General features: G+C 28.6%; 1 protein-coding gene across 4 annotated transcripts in view; it reads left to right on the top strand.

Annotated features, from left to right (window-relative positions):
• PAPLA1 (Phosphatidic Acid Phospholipase A1) overlaps positions 1–24,138 on the top strand; it is a 52,817-nt gene that overhangs the window by 2,632 nt on the left and 26,047 nt on the right. For 3 of the 4 annotated variants that reach the window (XM_087155009.1, XM_016068034.4, XM_087155010.1), the window contains 7 exons: positions 2,988–3,341; positions 5,883–6,146; positions 7,602–7,783; positions 11,593–11,733; positions 12,098–12,254; positions 12,361–12,502; positions 19,359–19,567. In XM_087155009.1, coding sequence (XP_087011135.1) covers positions 2,988–3,341; positions 5,883–6,146; positions 7,602–7,783; positions 11,593–11,733; positions 12,098–12,254; positions 12,361–12,502; positions 19,359–19,567 — 1,449 coding nt within the window. Of the gene's footprint in view, positions 1–288; positions 427–2,987; positions 3,342–5,882; positions 6,147–7,601; positions 7,784–11,592; positions 11,734–12,097; positions 12,255–12,360; positions 12,503–19,358; positions 19,568–24,138 lie in introns of those variants that run through there. The other variant, XM_043051591.3, reaches the window with a different exon arrangement.

Raw genomic sequence — 24,138 nt, forward strand, 5'->3', positions numbered from 1 at the left:
TTAACTGTCTGGAATTTATTATGAAACGTGTGTAAAATATGTGCGCAAACGTGTGTAATATAAAATTTACTCGTGTAGAAATTCTGCTTTTTTGCCTTTTGGCCAATCTCATCCCTGCAAAAGAGAGAGAGAGATTGATTCATAAATAAAATTTCATCAAGTAAAAATATCACAAAAATTTAAAATGAAACACAAATAGAAGCAAATAAAGGGAGAAAGGATGTCACATAGTTATTATTGACTAATTCTGAAAATGATTTAAAAATATTTTCTTAACTTAGTTACCAGAAAACAAAATAGAAATTAATACATCCCACCTGAAGCATGAATAGAGGTGGAATGTATTTATAAACACATTTTGATGTTAACAACTGCATTTGATTTGTCTGTTTTCTTGGATTACCTCGAAAACTAAATTTAGATAAGGTAATATATTATACTGAATAATTCAAAGTTATGATTAATAAAAGGTTGAATTTTAACACAACATTTTAAATTCAATGGATTTTTTTTGGAAAGTAATTATATTTGTTGAATAATAATAATTATTTAATAAAATATTGGAGGAGATTGTTGGTTAGTTATAAAATACTAGCCATAGATTTGTCCGAATTGGATTTGCACATGGAAAATTTTTTAATATAATTAGCTAAAAGATTTTTATGCAAATACATTCTTTTATTAATTTTAATACACAATTAACTCAATGGTTTTGTGCAGAATTTAATTATATTTGTTAAATATCCTTTGTTTTGACTCAAATTTTGGAAATGCACGTCTTATTTTTTTTGGTATAAATATTACTGCAAATTCTTTTAATTCTATTTGTTTCAAAAAAACCGTTTAAATAAATGTTTTTAAAAACAGAAAATTTCATGTAATTAGTTTATTTATATTAAACTTAAAATCATTACTTTTATCTAATAGGTCAGTGTTTCCCAAAGTAGTCCATATGGACCCCCAGGGATCCATGGTACCATTCAGGGGGTCCGTGAAAAATAAAAACTGATTTAGGGGTCCCTGAACACCATCAGGGAGTCAGCGTGAGGTTTAATATAAAATAATAAAATTGTGATTGTTTTTTATTATTATGGAAATTAAGATAAATAAAATAGTATCTCTTTATTTCTTCACCAGGAAATAGTACTTTATCTACGTGTCTTCTATGTAATAAAACTATAACAAGTGATTCAATGAAACATCCCAAGCATAACAAACAATTGATAAAAATCCATGGTGACAAAAAAGATAAAGATTTAACTATCTTTCAAACAGTCAAAGAAAAATATCTGAAAACACCGTCACTGTAACAACTTATAGGTACAGACCGCAGAAAAAAAAAGATATCACCCTGAATAACTTTCGTTCTAATGATCGGATTTTCACGAACTAAGTGTCAATCTTAATGGTTCCTGTGCGTAACCTCAAATATGCTAATTAATTAGTGCTAACTATTAATTAAGCTACAAAATCAGACACAATAACGTACTTTCTCTGAATAATTTTTTTTTTTTCATATTTGGATTGCTTATCTTCAAAATATTGGAGGTAGCCGTAATATGGGAAATGTGGTCCCCATAGTTTAGTCAGGAGAGCGATTCAAAGTTTGGACCCCTTAATGCTAATTTCGCTTTTTGCGTTTTCAGTCATATTTTAAAAGCTAATGAAGCAATTCAAAAAAAAAATTGCACCCACTCATAAAACTCATTTTCCCAATGATAATTTTATGAAAAAAGTAATTTTTAATAATTATTTTTTATTATTTAATTAAAGTGAGGATGAGAAAATTTTGAATTATAAGGTATGGATTTTTTTATACCATATGAATCTACATATTTTTCAAGTGAAAAATATAAAGTTTCAACTGTTTTTATTTATTAGAAGATGAGAAAAATTAAAATTAATTATTTTAAGAAAAATAATTTGGCGGCAATGAAGAAATGATTAAATGGGGCGATTAATATTAAAATGTTATAAACTTTCGAGGAACTTAACTTAGCTCGCGTAGCATAAAATTTCATTCATATTTTTTTCGCTAATAATCGTTTGCTAATCTTTTTATTTTTTTAAAACTATAAAATACAATGTTTCTTTTTTAGTCGTATAAAAATCTATTTGCAATTTAGTAAAGAATTTTGAATAAAACATTTTATTGAATAAAAAGCATTTTATTCAACGAATGTCGAGTTTTATAAATGCATACTTCTGATAGAATATGATTATACAACGGATTGTGCTTATTTAATGTGATTGGTTTTTGTTTTTGAATTTTTATTTCTCAATAACTGATACAGTTTCAATAATATACTTACGTATGAATAGATTTGGTATAAAATATCCATTCATTTATCCACAGATCGTAATTTTGACCTGAATCAGAGAACGATCGATATCTAATCCAGTACCCCCAGAGGTATTTATTTGTTATGGGAACATGGAGGAATTTTGCGATTTGACAGATTTAACGTGCATCACTCACTTTACTACACGGGGAGTCTTCGGTCGGCAGGGTTTGAACTCTCGGCCGCAAATTCAGTAATGCCGCAAATTCAGGCTTCTGATTATTTTTTTTTTGGTTCTGGTTTTTGATTATGGTAAATACTGCGAATTCAACTATAGAAATACAACTTTTAATTTTGTGCTTAGGAATGTTTGATTATTTTACTAATAAAAAATACAAAAATTTTACTTATTTTTTTCATATTAATAAGTTAATATTGTTTTATGAATAATGGTGAAATATGATTATTTAAATCATTCAAAAAAAAATTTTTATGAAAAAATTTTATAATTAAAAGAACGGATTTCAATTCTTTTATTTAAATCATTGACATCCTGCATGTCATGTATTATTTTGCTTTTTCTGATAATTTATTGTTCAATTTGTTGTTTTATTTTCTTTTGTAAACATCTAATAAATTGTCTTTCAAGTATTATTAATACTACATACATATTATTTTTTCCAATTTTATATTTAACTAAAATAGAAAGCCTTGAAGTCAATATGAAATCATCTGATTCAACTGATACAGGAGAATGCAGAATGTCATCAGCTATTTGTCAGCTAGAGCAGCCTTTAATTTTTGGAGGAGTATCAAAGCCAAATCAAAGAAGCCCTCATGTTTCTACTATTTCTCAAGTCACTCATCTTCCTGAGTCTACCATACCACCAGTTTTAAAACCTTTGGAACACCCAGTTCAAGATAACCCAATTCTTTATTCTCAGATTGAAACTTCTCATATTTCATATGAACCTCAGTTCCCCACACTTTCTAATATCTCTTCACAAGTAACCACTCCACTTACAACAGAATACAAAAGCAGTTCTGAACCATATTTTAGTAAGCATTTGAAACAATAATTTTATACCTCTATCTTGTGTTGTTTTTTTATTTTTATAAGGCTTTAGATTGAGAAGCACTGCATTTTTGTGAGTAGCATAGTTGGAAAAAAATATTAGTTTTTTTTGTTGGATGCATGGCATATATAAATTTTTATTTTAAACCAAAAGATCCACCTTGTAGTAATATCAATACTGAACACTCATGATCAAGCTCTTAAAACAACTCTACTTTAATAATGCTAATTTAAAACTGTTACAAAATTTGAAACATAATAAAAAATAGACAAATAATAAAGCATGTTGTATTCTGAAGAGCAACAAGCGGTCAGCGTGATGTTTTAATTTCTACTGCTGCGATTCGACAGTGACCAGATACTGATATCAGCCCATCTAGTAGGACATTCTGTATCTTTCTGCATAATGCATCACTCAATGCTTCCTGAATTCCCTTGCTTTATTACCCTTTGCTATTTTTTTCCCAACAAAGAAAACATTTTTTTTTTAAATTCATGCCGTACACTTCAAATGAATGCACTTTTTGTTAAGCACATGCTCCATTATTTCCTGAATTACAACTTACTATTAAAAGGTATTGCGCTTTCTTTTCTATTCTTCTAACACAAATTTATTTCGATTTGGAAACTTGTTCAATTGTTTCTGTTCAAAAAATTTGTCTTTTTTAAAGTACAGAGCTATGTAATTCAGTCTACAATGTGTAGATAAAGATAGACTACTCTGAATAAGTATTTTATAATAATATTTAGATTCATAATAATATTCGAAATATTACAATTGTTTATAAATATTTAAATCTAAGAGAATATAATTTAAAAAAATTATAAATATTAATTACTTATACTTTTCATTTAAGTTTTAATTTTCTTTGACTTTATCCATTTTTTAATTCTTTCGCCTGCCTTTCTTTTTGAAGTAATGGGGCAGTTTCTATTTAGATGGTGAATTCTTTTAAAAAAGCTCTTAAACGACAGAATAAACGTATTGCTGTTTTATATTAATTGGGTTATTTCGTTTGCAACGTTGAATCCATTCTTTACATAGTTGCTCATTTACTTTAGGGAACATGTGGAAAATTATATATTTTCCTTTTGTGTTTCTATCAGAATTTTTGTAAGTTGCAATTGAGCAAACTGGCATTTTGTTAATAATTTAAACTTTTTGTAATTCACTTAAAAAAACTGAGGAAAATCATTATAGTTAACAATATCTTGTAACATTATAGTAAATAATGTCTTGGAATATGTTACAAAAGGAAATGCTGCAATATTAGTTAGAGCTAGATAGACCAAACACTATATTTTCCAAGTTAAAATGCAATCCTTGGGCTGCCGTGGTGTCACACGAGAAAATCGGAAGTTTTGCATGGCGAAAGTTTCTTCAAAGGAGTGAACCAGCCCTTCTATTCTCTCTTTAGCATTGTTTATAACAGACTTTCATTGTACTTTCTTTAAAGAAACATATCTATTTTTTAAAGACTGATTCATATTTTTGACTCAAGTTGTAAAAGTAGCTTAAAAAATGCAGGCTAAATAGTGTAATTAGGAAAGCATTCGAGCTTCTAAGTGTTAATTTTACTTTCTGCATTTTGCTCCAGGCATTGTTTCTGATCTTTTTTTTTTATTTTTTTTACACTGAATTGAGTGAAACCAATTTTGAGAATTATCTAAACAGAAAGTATAAGGGTCATCAAGGATATATCGATCTAGAAGCTATGAGGATTTTATTTAGAAACAGTACAAATTATGTATAACTGACATAGCTATTTAAATAAATGTGGCATTGTTTCCTATGTATTTTTTCATATTGAATCAATTAAGACTGTACACACTAGTCCAGGGATGGCGAACCACTGGCACGCCACCGATCGCAATTGTTATTACACTATGAATTGTTATTACACTATGAATTGTTATTACACTATGAAGCATATGTAAAAATTAAATTAAAATTTACCAAAACAAACAAAATAGTAAACAATTATTAATAAAAAAAAATTAACAATTAATGCTAAAAAAACAATTAATAACCATAAGAAACAAGCTAAAAATAAATAACTAGCAAAAAAAATAAATAACAGTCCTGCTTAAACTAACATCTTACAACTTAATATAAGTTATTTGCCATCTAATCTGCAACAACAGAAGTCACACTGATGTTACTTTAAGTTGTTTTAAGACATGGCAAAATGTTTTTTTTTTTTTTCAATGTAAATAAAGAGTTTTGAATTGATAGTATTTAGTAATATTATTTTCTCGCTAATCACAAAGTCAAAATTATTTAAAGGCACGTCTATGACCTCATTAAACAATTTTTAGAAAAATTGGCACTTTGGTGTATTAAGGTTCGCCATCCCTGCACTAGTCAATGGAAAAAATAGTTGAAAATCTATAATTGTTTCTGTGCATAAGAAGTACTTCTTATGACATGTGCTTCTGTACACTTATTACATTGCTGAACATGTAATACATATTTTTTGCTGCAAATTTTTTTTGTTGCTAAATTTTCTAAATTATTTTTTTAGCCTCTGCACCCTTGGTACCTAATAACTACACTGATACTTCTTTATCACAACCTTGTGAGTTTCAAGTTGGATCTAATATTATTCAATCTCAATCCAGTCATGATTTTAGTGGTAATGCTCAAGAAACTGGACAATATTATTCAGAAAGAAGCATTGATCCACTCCAACCTTATTGGTTTTTTAGTGACTTAGTTGAATCAAAGGAAATTTGGTATGGATTTTGCAAAAAGGATTCTGAGAGATTGGAAGAAGCTTATCAGTTAGGTATCACTTTTCTTTGTTCTATATAAGAGACTTATAACTAGCATTATCTATACTTTAAATTAAATTTTACTTTCTTCCATGGTTTGTGTATAAGACTGAAACAAAAAAAAAATGTATTTTCCATTAATTCCCCCCCCCTTTTTTTAATGATTTTTCCCAACTTCCAATTTTTGTATGATTTTTATCAGATTTCCACCATTATTTGATAAAAAAATAAAATTGGATATCGCAGAATTAATGATTCGACTGATAGTCCAAATATTTCCAACAATCTGTCCCCTTAGGCAGATCTACCAAGAGAGGCTTAAAGAAATTTAGCATCTACATGCTTAGTCCTATTGTTCTCTACTGAGGAATTTGAACAATTTACATCTCCTTTTTATCGCAAACCAATTTATTTAATTTTAAGAGATAATAAACTTAACATTTTGCCTTTCTCTAATATATTCTTAATCCAAATTGAAGTTTCTGCCATTGCTATGTTTTCAGTCTCCATTGTAGATAAACTCTTACATTTTGGTTAGGTCGATCTCTAGGAAGTTTGTATCTGATCAATAAAAATTATCATACCATTCATTGAGACTGTCATTTCTATTTGTAGCAAGACCCATATCTTAGAAACAATTTAAATTTAACATACTAATTTTATTTAAATTCAATATATAATTTTCGATGTCATTTGAATAGACTAATAATCCAAACAAAATATTCCATTGTTTAATTCTAGGATTTTCTTGGAATTGCAATGGCAAATTGATTGCATAGCTAAAGTTCAATATGCAATAAAAGCCCAACTTCCTAGTATGTTTCTGTAGGGAAATTTTTGCATCTGATCTTCTACACTCATGTTTAAACAATCTAATTTAGTTAGAACTATACCTGTAGTGATGAATGAGGAAAATTAAATTTAGAAAAGTTTTGACAAATTGAATCAATTTAGAAAACTTTTGATGTATAAAATAACCATTTTCAAAAAATTCAATACCTGGTAACTATTGAATTTTGTCTACAATTTTAACATCAAAATGATTATTTATCATAGCTGTAATTAAATCCAATTCTACTTCAATTTTTCTGAAAATTACAATGTCATCGACATATAAAAGCAGTAATACACTAAATGTAAACATATATGCTTAATTACTCCAGTGAAATTTTACGAAACCAAGTTTAAGTAGAACATTATAGATTTCCAAAAACCTTTCTCTACCGCTTCATTGAAATTCATATAGGGCTCTTTTCATTTTACATAGTATGTGCTAAGGTGTAATCTGTTAACGTATTATTTCTTGATATTTAATCAATTTTAAATTTATTTGTTTCTAATACTAGTGTATTACCAATAACATAACTTTAAACTTATTAAAAATAAATAAATAAAACTCTGCTAAAACTTGTTTTTACTAATGCAATTAAAATCTAAATTAGTGTATTCAGTAAAAACATTAAATTTAGGTTCAGACTCTGTCATACCAACGGATGGTGGTAGGTGTGATGTTTATCTCAATCAAAGGAAAAAGACGTTTGTTTATTTTGATTCTAAGGAACTGCAAGTGAGACGTTGCACTTGGTTTCATCAGCAAGGGTCTTCAATGCGATTCATACCTTATGATGAAAATACATCTGCATGCCTTGAAGTATGTTTCCATTGATAAATTTTTTAATAATTATTCTTTCTTAATCATAATCATCAAAACCCATAGTATTTTGTCAGAATTCCTTTAACCATTGCCTACTGATCAGATAAACTGTAACTGCGAGGAGAATGCATAGTTCATGCTGAAAGCCAGCATAATTGTATGTAAATTAAGATTATCCCATAGTGCATGAAAATCATGATCAACTGACATCAAAAGGTAACACAGAAATGAAACATGATCTGTGAAGGATAACAAAAATCAGAAAATGAGCATTAGAACTAAAGTGCAAGTGACAACTAAACTATTATAATTGCATCTGATTTAAAAATTTATGCAAATCTCAAGTCATAACATAGAAAAGGATTTAAGTATGACTTAGCCCGCATGTTTTTTTAGCATGTTCTCATATTTTTTAGAATGATTTTAAATTTGTGAAAGATTTTAAGAACCAGTATGCTAGTCTTTTAGTTTTTAGCACCAGAACAGGCATACTGGTATATTCCCATCATTAGTAAAACTATTTTGAATTCAATATTAAGGTTTTTGGAGGGAACACTTTAAAATATTTGGTACACTTTCAATTTCTTCCCTATTTAAATTTTGATGTCTTTTTATATGTTTTCATGAAAAATTTGTTAATTGAATTAGGCAATGAATTTAAAGTGTTGCATAGATAACATTTATCATGGTTTCTCCCATGTGTAGACAATCGCATATTTTTATAAATCTTATTTTTCAATCTTCATATATCTTGCTACTGGGTTAAGCTTTCTAGGTCTTGCTACTGATTTCATGAGAGGTGAAACTGTAGGCAAAGTAAATGAGGAAACATGCTCGGTCTTATGGTAGAATTTAAAAGATCAGTTCATGACACATTCAACAAAAGAACAACAGCAAAGTGAGACAGAGAAGTTAATATTTCAGTGGAACATGCTTCATTGCATTAGCAGCATTGATAGAAGTACATCAGAATTCAGTGTCCAAAGAAGAGTGGTTCTTAGTATTATAATTACATAGATTACTTTTCAATTGTCCTACTTGCTGTTAGAAACACAGAATGGCAATTTTCTATTATTGTAGTTGGTGATTATGGATGCAACAGTAATTCATGGATATTGAAGAATTCTATTCTTATTCAACATCTTCAAAATAGAACATTAGAAATATCTGTCAGATGTGTGTATCTAAAAAATTCAATTAACAATGATGTTAAAAAAAATTCAATTAATGATGTTAAAACATTCAATTTTCCTTACTTTTTTGTTGGGGATGAGGATTTCCCATTAGAGAAAAATCTTATGCAGCCTTATCCAGAAAGAAGTTTAAATAGACAGAAGTTTGGCTACAATGCTAGGCTCTCTCGTGCTCAAAAGATATTAATTGTACTTATGGCGAACTTGCATTAAAGTTCCGGGTATTTCATGGGCCAATTGTTGAAATTTCAAGAGTTATAAAAAATTTCCAGGCAGCATGCATTCTCCACAATTTCATGCATGATAGGAAATGCTTGCATGTTGCGGAAGGTGAAAGTTTCCCATTTGGTGGTTCTTGTCTAGAACATCTCGGAGTTCATGTTTCCAACCACAGAGACTATTAGACCCAAGCCAAATCACGAGAAACTACTGACTACTTATGTTTCCACCAGCATAACAACCTGGTGTCCGGATACTTTTGGCCAGATAGTGTATTAATTACACTTAAAATTTCTAATTGATATTTTCGTCTTTGCTCTAGCGGGAATTGTTTTACCTGGCTGCAATATTTTTTTTAAAAAAAGAGGCAAGCCCATCTGTGTCCTCTTTTGTCTGCCTCTTTTTAAAAAAAATTTTTATATCTTCCATACTGTCCTTTATCTTTTTTTCTTTTTGAGGGCTGGTTATCTGTAGTAATGTTGACTACTTTCTCAGAAAGAGTAGTCATTATCATGTGTGTGTCATTTAATGACACATTTATGTCAGAGCTCTTAGAACCACAGTAACTTTTTTCCTGAGGTACAACCTTTTCAACTTCTGATATGGTCTTAGCCTGCAGCATGATGATGTAAAATTGATGGTCCAAAGTAGTGTTCAGGTGCATTACCCCCACTGAAATTGTAGGTAAATTATTTTCCAGTCTAAAGTGGGAGAAATGCAATATTTAGACAAATACAATATTAACTATTTTATTCTTTTGTAAACAAGGATTGCTAAAGATAAAGCACTCTGTAGTTTACCATCCCAAACTTATATGTTTTAATAATATTGCTAACCTTTGAACATTTTTAAATGTTTTATTGTACATTTGGTAAATTTTGTTTGTATAATATTGGATGCATTATACTATATTAATGTTTAAAAAATTACATATAATTTCACAAATTTTAAAAAAGGCAGGCATTTGACTTGGATAAACTGTTCAGAATTATTTTACTTATCTGTTTTGTAGGTGTAAACATCGTCAAGCAGACATTATTGTAAATAATTATATTGTATAAATTAAAAAGTTAGACTATGAGCAATTAATATTTGTTTTAAAAAAATATTTGCGAGACAAGTAATTGCAAGAATTGTAAAGAAAAAAATAGTAAGTTGGTTTTAATTATAATATACAAATTAAAAACAATTACAAAATTGAGACTATGAGTGATTAATTTTCATTTTAAAAGAATATTTGCGAGACAAGTGGTTGCAAAAATGTTAAAGAAATAATAAGTGAGTTTTAATTAAAATATACAATTAAAAAATAATTAAAAAATTTGGAATATTTTATTTAGTATAAAATTTCATGGATTACACTATCATGTATTTTTAGAAATCAATAGAATTTACAAAAAAGCGTTCTATAAAAATTATCAACCTGTTACAGGCTCTGTGGATGTAGATACCAATTTGACTGTATCGCTTCAGGCTTTGAATGTTATATTTCTGTTGAAATAATTTTTGTGTGTGTTGTCATTTAAAGCTTTTTGCTTTTCATCTTCTGAAATAAGCTTCATATTTAATTCTGGATTTTCCTTTATTTTGAGCAAAACAAAATCATGTCCGAAGAGGAGACAAAAATAGCATTGAACTTAGTCGAGAGGTAAGAGTAATTTGTAAGAGTAATTTGCCTCTTAAATGGCAAAAACTCTTCTCTCCCTCAATGATTCTGGAGTCCTATGGGGGAGAAAATTTAACACACCTTCTATATCCCTCTCACTTCCTAAGTGTATGGCGGGCCTTAACGTTTCAATAGCAGTATCGAAAGACTAAGAAATGAAATGAAGCACAATAGCTTTAGACCTCATTAGTTATACCCAATATTGTTTTCAATTGTGAACTAAAAGCTCTTTGAAGGATGTAAAGCGTATGTGACTAAGAAAAAGGTGTATATATTTGAAGTGAGTGACAGGTTACCTAACAATGGCAGAATTTTTTTTTTGTAAGAAAAAAGATAACTTGGCTGCTGGTTGCTAACACCTGTTTGATAAACACTTAAAATTAAAATTATTACACTAAGATTATTCATACCAGAAATAACTAAAAATGTCTTCCATTTTCCTCTATTTTGTATACTATTCCTCATTTAAACTGCAGAAAAAATTTTTATCTCTCAAAAAAATTCTTTTTGTATCTTTAATATTAGCATTATATTTTCCTAATATACTGTATAACATCATTTAAATCTAGCTTTTGCTGTATACACGCACAAATACATTCTATTGACATAAAGTTTTACATTCATACTCTTGTCTTTTTTTTAAAAAAATTTTTTTCTAAAGTAGTACTTTGAAATGAATTTTTAAAAAATTTCATTACACTGAAGTTCCTCTATGTCATTTTATCCAGGAGTTTTATCATAAGTGGATAACATCTGGCTCTCAAGACATGCGATTTGTTATACCTGGGATTATTGGAAGCTTTCTTTTTGAGAAACCTTTAGTGTTGCTACACTATGGTTTTGATGTCAGTGTTTGGAATGCCCCTAATGTAAGTTTAAAAGTTATTAAATCTGAATGCAAATAATGTCTGTTGTTAAAATTTTTATTATTTATAATTGTTTTTAAAAAAGTTTTGAAATTTGAATGCATTTGTATAATTTTTTATTGTATATTGCTAGAATTTTAAAGAAAATTTAAAATTTTAAGGTATTTATTTTAAATTTCTTTATTTTAAGGTAAGTCATGAAATGTTAATCTATTTGTTTTAAAGTTCTGTATATTTTAAGTTTTCTTATATTTGTTTTAAAGTTTCCTCTAAAGAAACTTAAGAGATTTTAATGTATTTGTTACAGGTGTCTAATGATGCATTTATTTAAACTTTTGTGTGTATAATGAAATTTTACTTCTTTCAGGAACCCAAAGGAAGTCCTAAAATTGTAAAGCGAGGACTGCCGGAAGGTGGCTTTCAAATTATGCCAGATGAATCACCCAAAATAGATCACCTACTTTTTATTGTTCAAGGCATTGGTTCCTTTTGTGATCTTCGTTTTAGAACAGTTTCAGAATGTGGTAAAAATTGTTAATATTTTAATAATATTTTAAAAATAATATTTCAATAATATGTAAAGATTCAGATTTTACTTTAATCTTTTTGTGGAATCTAACTTTATTTTAGTGGATGGATTTAGGGACATTGCTAACAAATTGATTAATAGCCACTTTGGAAAAGAAGTAAAACAAGGTTGTGTTGGTAGAGTTGAAATTTTACCTGTGGCATGGCATGCTAAATTACGCACTAGTGATATCGGATTAGATCGGTAATTTCTTTTTAATACTTGTTATATTTGGAGTCAAAATTTATATGATTTACATTTTATTCTCAATATATATATAGTTCTTTTTTTTAACGTTAAACCTATCTGGATTGCTTTACTGTTACATAAAAAAATTTCTGTTATTGTTACACAAAAGATTCATAGAGAAGAAAACTTCTAAGTTTGGTTTTTTACTGAACTATTAAAGGTTAAAGATGAAATAATTATTGTATGTTTTTCTGTCATAAATTGAAATCTGTCCACTTAATACTCTAGCACTCTTAAAATTTTCTTATTCAGTGCAAAGTCCCACATCCTAATGTCAGTTTACCGAAAAGGTCTATTTTCCAGACTCTTATAACCCATCAAATAAACAAATTTAATCTCCTTTTTCCCAAAAAAATGTGCGATTTGTTTAAAAAAAAAAAGTACGCAGGGATGAAAATTCTAAACTTTTATGCTTTTTATGATTTTTGCACAACATTCGATTTTTGTTTGATATTCCTCCAATTTCCACTATAATATGATAAAAAATTTTGACTATTTGATCTATCTTTGACTTGACTGATCTTTGACTTTGATTACAGATGCATTTCACTGCGATGCAAAAAAACCTTTTTTCTCTCGTCTCGGACAAAAAGATTACTATCAGAGAGAATCACACTCTCAGTTTCAGAATGCACAAAACTGAAGTAAATATTTTGGAAAGATCACGGATTTGAAAAGAAATTGTTATAACTAGAGCACATGATAACCAAGGCGGGATTTATGTATAAGCTAGATAGACTGCAGCTTAGGGTCCAGAGAACTGAAGGTGCCTCCAAAATGAATTTTTTTCTTTTTAAGCTTAGCCTGAAGCCGTTAAAAATTTGCGCGAGGGCCTCCAAAATTCCTATATATATATAATGCAAAAATTATAAATACTTTTGTATTAATAAAAGAATTAAAACACTTTTGGTTTCATAAAATGTCTTTGTTAAAGAGTAAGCGTAGAGATATTCTATTTTGGGAATTCAAGGCTGAAAACATACCATTGAATAATAATTAGATTTATATTTGAAAGGAGGAGTTATTTTTAGAATCTTGTCCCTCTTTCACTTCCATATTAGAAAGCATTAAATGATTTTCCATAATGCGTAGAGTTACAAAGGTATGTACGACTGGAACCTAATTACATCATTCTCTGTAGTATTTAATGCAGGACCGAAGGTTTTCGCATGTCTCTTGCTGAATAACGTGTTTCAATAAAAATCTGCCGGAACCATCCAGAGTCTTGTCCACACCCCCTTCCTTGTGGAGTGGAGATGTGAACTGTTATAACCACCAGCATAACTTTAAATAAACCTTTTTATAACTTATTATGGATTTTGACTGCATTTTTAAAGATGAATACACCAATGATAACAGGGATGTAGCCCTGTGTTATATATATATATATATATATATATATATATATATATATATATATATATATATATATATATATATATATATATATATATATATATATATATATGTATACAGTGGTGGCCAAAAGTGTGGACACTTTTTGAAAGTTTCATGTTTTTCAACTTTGTGTGCTTGTAGAATATATTAATTTTCACTTAAATACAAACGTTTATATATCAAATTGAGGGTAATTTAATGTAGAATTTAATAATAAATACAGTATTACAATATCTGTAACACAAAAAAGGTTATGCAAAAAATAGTCAGATCTATCTTAGATTTGCATTTTTTTAAAGTGATACTTACACAATCAATACTTAGTAGAATAACCCTTATTTTTTAAGACAGCTTCACAGCGTCTTTTCATCAAGTGAACGAGTGTTTGGAGTTCATCCTTCGTAATCACACGTTGCGAAGAATCAATTATAGCTTCAATAAGTTGTCTTTTATTGGATGGACGTTTTTTTTGTACAATAATTTTCAAACGTCGCCACAAATTATCAATTGGATTGAGATCAGGGCTGTTTCCTTTCCATGGTAATATATCTATGCCTTTATTTTGAAACCATGCTTTGCATACTTCTGCTGTGTGGCATGGAGCTGAATCCTGCTGAAAAATAAATGGTGCATTGTTGGAGAAGAGATCCCTGATTGAAGGTATCAATTTTGGTTTCAGGGCAGTTTCGATGTAATTTTTGGCATTCAGGATGACATCAATCACTTGAATTTGGCCCACACCATCTGCAGACATACATGCCCAAATCATGACATTTGTTGGATTTTTTGTAATTGCTTCAATGCAATCAGGATGAAGCGCTCACCTACTCTATGTCTCACGTATTTTCTACCATTTCTTCCAAAGAGCGATATTTTACTCTCATCACTCCAGATTACTTGATTCCATTGATTTTCTGACCATTTAATGTGTTCTTTTGCCAACTTAACTCGTTTTTCGCGTTGCTTTTGATTTAAATATGGTTTTTTCTTTGGAATTCCAGCTTGTAGTCCAAATCCTGATAACCTTCTTCTTATTGTTCTTGAACTTACTGCAATGGCATCTGATGACATTTTTCTATCTTGAAGGCATAGCCATTTAATTTTTCTATCGGTAGTAGCACTTGTGCATTTTCTTCGGCCTGATTTGGCATCCTGAGTGCCAAAAAATACATCGAAACTGTCCTGAAACCAAAATTGATACCTTCCATCAGAGATCTCTTCCCCAACAACGCACCGTTTATTTTTCAGTAGGATTCAGCTCCATGCCACACAGCAAAAGTATGCAAAGCATGCTTTCAAAATAAAGGCATAGATATATTACCATGGCCAGGAAGCAGCCCTGATCTCAATCCAATTGGAAATTTGTGGCGACGTTTGAAAATTCTTGTATGAAAAAAACGTCCATCCAATAAAAGACAACTAAGTGAAGCTATAATTGATTCTTGGCACCATGTGATTACGAAAGATGAACTCCAAACACTCGTTCACTCGATGAAAAGACGCTGTGAAGCTGTCTTAAAAATAAGGGTTATCCTACTAAGTATTGATTGTGTAAGTATCACTTTAAAAAAATGCAAATCTAAGATAGATCTTACTTATAGTTGCATAACCTTATTTGCAATACAGATATTGTAATACTGTATTCATTATTAAGTTCTACATTAAATTACCTTCAATTTGATATATAAACGTTTATATTTAAGTGAAAATTAATATATTCTTCGAGCACACAAATTTGAAAAACATGAAACTTTCAAAAAGTGTCCACACTTTTGGCCACCACTGTATATATATATATATTTCGCATTACTTGGCACTGGTCAAAATCTGCAAATCAACAAGATTCCTCCCTAATTTCTTGTTAAATTGTTTCTCTAATTGCTGAATCCTTCCAAGCATTTTTGTTTTAAAATTCCTAGGAGCATCCTCATTAGCAAATATTAAGCAATTATAAATATATAATAATAATTCATGAATATTCGGCAATTTTCTGCAGCTGCCCTATTTCTTATATTAATATAAATTACTTGGAGGTTCCGGTTCTTGCTTGCTCCTTTTTCACCGTTTTTGAATTTTTTTTTTCTTAAATGCTGATCTTTTTCACAGAAATAACGAGAATTTTATAACGTAATTCACAGAAATAATAAGAATTTTGTTTTAAAAAATTTACAGTTATTGTAATTTAATGCAAGAAAATTTTTGTCAATAAGTTAATTGTAATGAAATAGATGATTACCTAGATTTGAATAATAATGATAAACATGGGGGAGGGCAATTAGCCTAATTAATATGCATTGTGTTACTAGGGTATGCTTTTTATCTGCCTTGTAATTTTTTTTTTAATTTTAAAAATGCACGGTCTATTTTTGTGAAAATTAATTAATGCACAATAATGATAGAAGTCCTCACAACCAATTAAGAGACGCTAAGCAATTCATTTGAGATCATAATTTTTTTAAATTTAGTTGAAAATAACTAGTGCCTATTAATAGTAGCCATTTTTAATTACTAATAATTGGATTCATTTTGATAATTATAAGCAGGGATGAGATTCTTCCGCGGATTTCCGCTTTTTTTCAGATTTTTCCATTTTTCCCGCTAATTTCCGCTGAAATTTATTTTTTGCACAAGTTAAAATGTTTTATGAGGAATTTAATTTTCCGCGGAGGGAAATTGTTGAAGTCCCTTTTCCTCACTCTGAAGTTTCTCTAAAAATAATTTCTTTGGGATAAAACTGGTTGACCTTTATACAGGGATGAGATTTTTTTTGTCTCTCAAATTTCAGCCTTTTTATCAAAAACTCCGATTCTCTAAAAGTTTCGTTTTTTTAAATAAATATCCCGTTTTTTTTTAAAATTCAGTCATTGAAGTAAAATAATTATATTTATTTACGATTTTCAAAGATAAACAGAAAATTCAATCTACGCCCTAGCTGCTAACCCTTCCGCATTTTGACTTATTTTAGCTATTTTCTCCGATTTCACGCACAGAAAATAAGATTTTCCGTATTTTTTATCCGTTGGCTGGATAGCTCGTATTTTCGTAATTCAGATCTCGATTTTTATTCACGCGATTTTAATATCAATCATCGATTTTCGTATTTACCTGATTTAAAAGTTGCACATTGCGATTCTTATTTACGCTATTTAAATATCGTATATTATGATTCTTATTTACGACATTTAAAAATCCAATATCGTGTTTTGTATTTATGCATTTTTAAAATCGCGATTTTATTATCAAATCTCGATTTTCGTATTTACCTGATTTAAAAGTTGAACGTTGCGATTCTTATTCAGGCGATTTAAATATTGTACAGTGCGATTCTTACTTACGAGATTTAAAAAATCAATATCGCGATTTGTATTTACGAGCTTTTAAGCAATTCGTATTCACGTGAGCGTAAAATCCAATATCTTGATTCGTTTTTGTGGTTGTAATATCGCGCGATTTAAAAGTTATGCATCGTGATCAAAAAATTAAAAAATCATGATTTGTATTTTCGCATTTTTTAAATTCGATGTAGAGTTTCATATTTACGTGATTTAAAAGTCTCATATCGGGATTTATATTCACATGGTTTACATGTTTAAAAATCGCACTTTTTTGTCAAATTTTTGTATGTATATATATATATATATATATAATATTTTTTTTCTTTTTTGTTTTTTTTGGATTTCCTCTTTTTTACTTTCTGACTACTCTCATCCCTGTATAAGGCAGAGATGTTTGTTTAATTTACACTTGCTCAAAATTCTTTACAGGAATGATTTTTTAGGATATAAAACTATTGCCCTGTATACATTTGATTGATATTCCTTTAAGTGTTTTTTTAAAGTTAAGTTTCACAATTTGATATTCCCTACATTGATGTTTTTCAAAGTTAGTGCAATTGCCCCATATTAACTAAACTGAAGTTTTTCAAAGTGTTAAAGAAAAATTTATTTGTCATAAAAAATTTGATTTATTGAATAAAGAAAATGTTATTTTTTGTTTGATTATCAACTTTGTACCATTAAAAAAAGAAAGAGGAAAAAAATTATCTTTCTTTCTCTGTGATTTAAGTTTCTTTGACTACAAGATTGATTTAGGTAGTTTGACTGAAACAATCCTGATTTATTAAAATTGATGACTGAATGGATAAATAATCAACAATGGATAAACAGTAAATATTCAAAGCAATGAAACGAATAAAAAACACATAAAAATGCACTTAAATTTGCATTAACTATAGTTCAAATCGGAATTTTGAAACAAAACTCACGTTCAAGCCAAAATAAAAATGACCTTTTCAGCATGTCAAATTTTAACTCCATTGTTGCATTTCAACTGACTACAGATCGACTAAATATAGCATTTACCCCTAACAAATAATAATTCTCGAACTAACTTTTGAATATTCAGTTTTTTTATTCTGTCGTTCTTTCTTTTTGGATTTTTTTTTATTAGTTGCCAAATATGATTCTCTACAAAATTAAGAAAAAAAGAATTCAAATATTTCCAGTGCATGCACAGTATGAAAGATTTATTTTAATTGCTCATATTTTGCACAGTTTTAAATAAATTTTTCTCAAATTTTAAAGCAATAATTTTCTAACTAATTTTTATATTGCCCTAAAAATTTTGTTTTATTTTATTGAATATTTTTTAGTTAATTTAGTTAATTTAATTAATTTAGTTAATTTTTAATTTATTTTTTAGTTAATTTATCAATGTTTAATTTATTATTCATATTTCTAACAAAATTATTATAAAAGATTATAATTAACTTCTTTTAATAAAAACTCTCATTTCATATCAATTCTGATGTTTTAAGTGCATGTATGTACACTTCATCAGGTCATAGATATTTTTGTTTTAATAAAAAGTGCATATGGTTGTTCAAAGTATGTCAACTTCATTTGAATTTATATAATTGATGAAGGTTTTTATTAATCATAAGTTTTTGATTACATTCTTCCTACTACAGTGTTAAGTCTCATATCTGGAATCGTCTGAACTTTGACAAATTCGTAAAATAGATTTCTCCGAATAATAGGTCTTTAAGGTAAACAATAATTAAAATATCCTTATCAATAAAAAAAAATTATGTAAAATGAATAACAGCAATTTCAATCAACAATGTACAAATCCACAAGGTTGCCCAATTTTTCAGCTTTTGTTACAGAAACATACGGCAAGAGAACAGATTTCACAGATCAGCAATTTTTTACAAACTTTCTTTAAAATGAACTTTCTAGAAGGGCATTTTTTTATAATTATGCTTTATGTATCACCATATGTTTTTCATGCCTTTTTTTGGATAACTGGTTTGACTTTTATTGTTTTTTTTTCTCAAAGTTATTTAGTTCTGTTAAGAAAAAATTTGAGTGTATTTATGCTTATGTATCTCTTTTTTTTTTTTCCTTTTCAGAACAATGAAAATGATTACTCTACCTAGTATACCTAAGTTACGCCACTTCACAAATGATACTTTAATAGATATCTTACTGTATAGTAGCCCTTCATACTGTCAATCAATTGTGGATACTGTGACGCAAGAACTCAATAATTTGTATGAAGTTTTCGTATCCCGTAATCCAGCATTTTGTGGAAAAGTGTTTGTTGCTGGTCATAGTTTAGGTAAGATGTAAATAGTTTCAAATTTTACGTACACTGAGCAGCCATTTTATAATGATTATCTTTTTAATATCTCTTTTGGCTACTTTTTTTCTTTCAATGCAGTTTTTATTCTTAATATTTACTATGCAAGGAGTTGTTTCCTTGTTTGTGGGATTCCAATAATTTGAGAGTATGGTGCCATAATAGGCATATTTCCTAGCTTTTTAAAATTTCTTAAATTTATTTCTTTTAATTATTCTTAATCAAATTTCAATTAAATTAAAACAATTAGTTAATTTTTATTACATTTTTTAAAAAGCTAATATAAATATTTTATTTACTTAAAAATCAATGTAATGACTAACTTTTTATTTCAATACTATTATAAAAATCATTAATTTACTGCCGTGACTAATTCGAAAATAAAATCTATTTATAATTCTCTATTCTTCGTTTTTCACCACTTAAATGTTTCAGTTACATGGCTATACTATTTTTCACATTTTTGTCATCACATATGATTAGCCATAGCCAAATTGTTTTCAAATTTAATACTTATTACGAGGGGTTGCTTTGTTTTTGGCTATTGTATCTTTCGTTAAATCGCCAACCATGGATCTTTTCCCATGCTCCTAAATGTTCGTTGGGAACAATTAACTTTACTTTTAATTTTGAATTCTTGGCATTGAGACTGGAAGGCTTTGACCTCTCAGCCTCAACCATTGAATTTTTATCTTTACAGAAATTCTTGGTGAAAAGAGAATTTTTCTCTAGATCCCTTAGAGAAGCAGCATGCAAATGAAATTGAAGTTCAACCTGAATATTTGAATGCTGTAAGTTTTTAATCTCTGTGTAAGAAAAATTAGAAATGGAAATTGATTCAGATTCTTATTATTTGATTATTTATTTGCAAACATTGAATAGTTTTCTGTTCTGGGCAACCCATGATCAAAAAAACTTCCATTAAACTGTGCAACTTTTTTAAAAATAGGAGTTCACTAGCCGGCATATGTAAAGCTAGAATTATTAATTTCAAAAATTGACTGTGCAAATATTTTGGGGTGTTCTTGGTTTGAACCTTTAGAAATTTCAATAACTGGTGTAAATGAAATTAAAATTTGAATTATTAGAATAGTGGTTAAAAAGTGAGATACCTTTGATGGTAAATAGGACTCATATACAGGTAATCCAGTATCTCTTCCTACAAAGTCTGTTATTGCGCCTGTTCGATGTAAAGCAAGAAACGTTTCTTGGGCAACGAGGCCCAAAATTGAAGCTGCGCTGCCCTAGCGAAACTTAAAAGTGAAGGGGTTATTGAAGAAATTTCTAATCTAAAATGGCCAGCCCTGGTTGTTCCACTGATTAAATCGTTGGGTGAAGTAGGTTTGTGCAGAAATTATAAAATCATCTTAAGTTGGAAAATGTAAACAAACAGTAGTATCATTTCCTGTTGTGTCTCAGCTAGAAGGAAGTCAATGTTTTTGTATTTAGTTATGTTTCGCTTTGTGTAGAGTTATGTTCTTCTCTTGAAGGATTATGTTTAGATTTGTTGAGTAGTTTTATTTCTTTATATTAAAAGTTTTTATCTTCAATAAACATAGTTGCTCAGTTTTCTGTTAATTGAATTCTTCATTTATAATAGATGTCTGCAATGTCTGAAACTTAATAAGTTAGCTCCCATTTTCTTCAACAAAACAAAGCAATGAGTGCTCATCTTTATCCGATTCCCACACTAAATCACCTCTTTTCAAATCTTAATGGATAAGGTTATTATGCTAAGATAGATTTGTACTTAAAGTACATAGTACTTAAAGTTAGATAGTACTTAAAATTATCGGTTGGTGATGCTTCCGCTGAAGCTCAAACTATTATCACTCATAAAGGTGTCTATAAGGTAAAAGGGATTCAATATGGAATTAACATAGCCCCAGGAATTTTTCAAAATTTAATTGAAGATTTGTTTAGAAATTTAGAAGGAGTTGTTACTTATTTTGATGTGCTCATTCGAGGAAGCTCTGAAGAAGAGTTAGCTACTTGTTTCAAACAAGTACTAGAGCATTTGAAAAGAGCGGATCTTGAAACAAATAAGAAAAATGATTATTTGGGGTAAATGAAGTAGATTTTTTGGGCTACTGTGTCAATGCAAAGGGCATCCATCCTTTCAAAAGTAAAGTAGTATGTTCAAACGTGTGGTGGCTATTAAAACATGATACAGTTGCATTATAAACCAAATCATAACTTCTTGGGCATTGTGCATATCTTTAAAAATAAAGAAAAATCGCAACTTTAGTAGTACTTATACTTCCCCTAATGATAAACATTTAAAGAGTTTTGCTAGCTTTTACTTAAGTTTCAATTTATAGTGAGTGAGGTAAAAGCATAATCAATGGGACTATTCGACTGATTGGACAAACTATTTCCAACATATACACATATAAAATTTGATTAAAAAGTAAAATTTTTTCATCAGAAACACATCATCGGATACGTCGCACAGAATTTTACCATGTCATCGAGCACGGAGTTAACACAAGTGTTTCAAATAACAAGTTATATACCAAATAAATTATTAAAAATCATTCAAATAATTCTTAAATAAATGATAAATTAATGTATGCAATCTTACTTAAAATCAGAAATTATGTATTTTGATAATTTTCATCATAACTTTTCAAAATTGTGCCGTGTACAACTGTGCGCAATTCAAATGCAATACAATCACAAACACATTACATTAATAAATACCTATTTAAAATACTCGAATTTTATACATACCAAGTTATTAAGAGCCTAAATATAATAAAAATAAGTTATCAAAATAAAATATATTGATGAAAAGAATCTGCCTAGGCACAAAATTGTACCATGTAGAACAATTGTAATCACATCCCATCACTTTATCATAATTTGATTTGAAATACCTAAATATAATAAAATCAAATGAATAAACAGCTAAAAATCCTTACAATAATTCAGAATAAATATTAATAATTAAATAAAGTAAAGTAAATCTTGTTTTGCTTAAAATTGTACAACACAAAAAAGTCGTGAACGCACCGCAATTCTTTTTACTAATTTTTTAATTTCTAAAATTTTACCTATCAAATGACAACCAGCTAAAAACCTTTTTAAATGATTTTTAAAAAATTTTTTATAAAAAATAAACAAATGATCTTGTTGCTTAAATGATCTATCTCAAAGGCCAAGTTTATCCTCACTAGTTTATCCTAAGGTCAACTTTATAATTTTTATTCTCAGAAATATAAGACTTCAAAATTGTTGATATTCAAGTACATAATGAGGACGTGGATAAAAGAAGAATGCGGGAACTGCTTTATTAATTCTATATTCAACGTTTATTTTTACAATATTTAGCTGTTTAATCATTAGATTTATTTATAACTGGGTTATTAGAAAAATTGTTATAAAAGAAATAATGCATTCACGATCATTTTCTACTTTAATTTTATTCAAAACGGATTTATTTGTTCACTTTTTATATCTAATTTTTAAAAATTATTTTAAAGGCTTTTAGTTGTTTATCATTTAAATATGGGTAAATGATAAATTATTTATAAATGAGTACCAATAAATTTTAATTATTTAGGTGAATTATTCTGAATTTTAATTCTTTAATATTTCTTAACACTCCATCGGGCGCGTTGATCTGACAGATACAGGCGTGTCAATATCTCTGCTTTTGTCCCCTAAAACATTTTCTTACGACCTTGACCTTATCAGTATCTGTCCATCTGGCCCCCTGCTACTTTGGAATGCAGTAGTGACCAGTTCGGTGTAGGAGTATTTCCTGTTTCTAAGCTTGTTTGAAATTTTGTATCTGTTAGATACACGCGCCCGATAACGTTTGTCTCGTGAAGCTACATGGAAGTATCGAGATTCCCTGAGCGTTTTTGATTTATCTTTTTCCTACGATGAGTGCTAAACGCTTTTTAGATTTGAAAAATCAGAAAGACCTAGAGCTAGTTCATAGTATTTTATTTAGTGATGGAAATGAGGAATTAAATGCCGAAGAATTTGATGAAAGTGATGCTGACGAAGAAGATATTTTAGAAACACGTGAAGTTGATTGTCATGGCAGTAAAAGTGTTTATAATGAATCAGAACTCGATGATGATGTTAATAATGATGATTTTTATGTAGGAAAGGACAATAATACTTAAATGGGCAAAACAGATCGGAAGAAAAATTTGACTTAAATTTAGAATCGGATTCAATTATAATAATTGATTTGTCACTTTTATATTATGTATTATTTGTGCATAACTGTCCTTTTTATACTTTTTCAACAGTTTAACATGTTTAATTAAATGTTTTTTACAGCATTTAACTTTTGTAATAGCATTTGTGATTAATAAATAAAAATTATTATTGAAAATATTAAAAAATATATGAAAATTAAATAAAAATTAAAAATATACATAAAAAACTAATAAAAGGTCCGGGTGTAAAAGCCTGGACCTAAAAAGAGTAAAAATAGGAGATTTAAAGTAATACATATTAACAGAAAACACACAAAACAGAGATGTATCTGACAGATACATCGCGCCCGATGCCGTAAGTTTCGAGACGCG

Source organism: Parasteatoda tepidariorum, chromosome 11 (assembly GCF_982258835.1).
Source record: "Parasteatoda tepidariorum strain Cologne lab strain chromosome 11, Ptep-v5.0, whole genome shotgun sequence".
Classification (NCBI taxonomy): domain Eukaryota; kingdom Metazoa; phylum Arthropoda; class Arachnida; order Araneae; family Theridiidae; genus Parasteatoda; species Parasteatoda tepidariorum.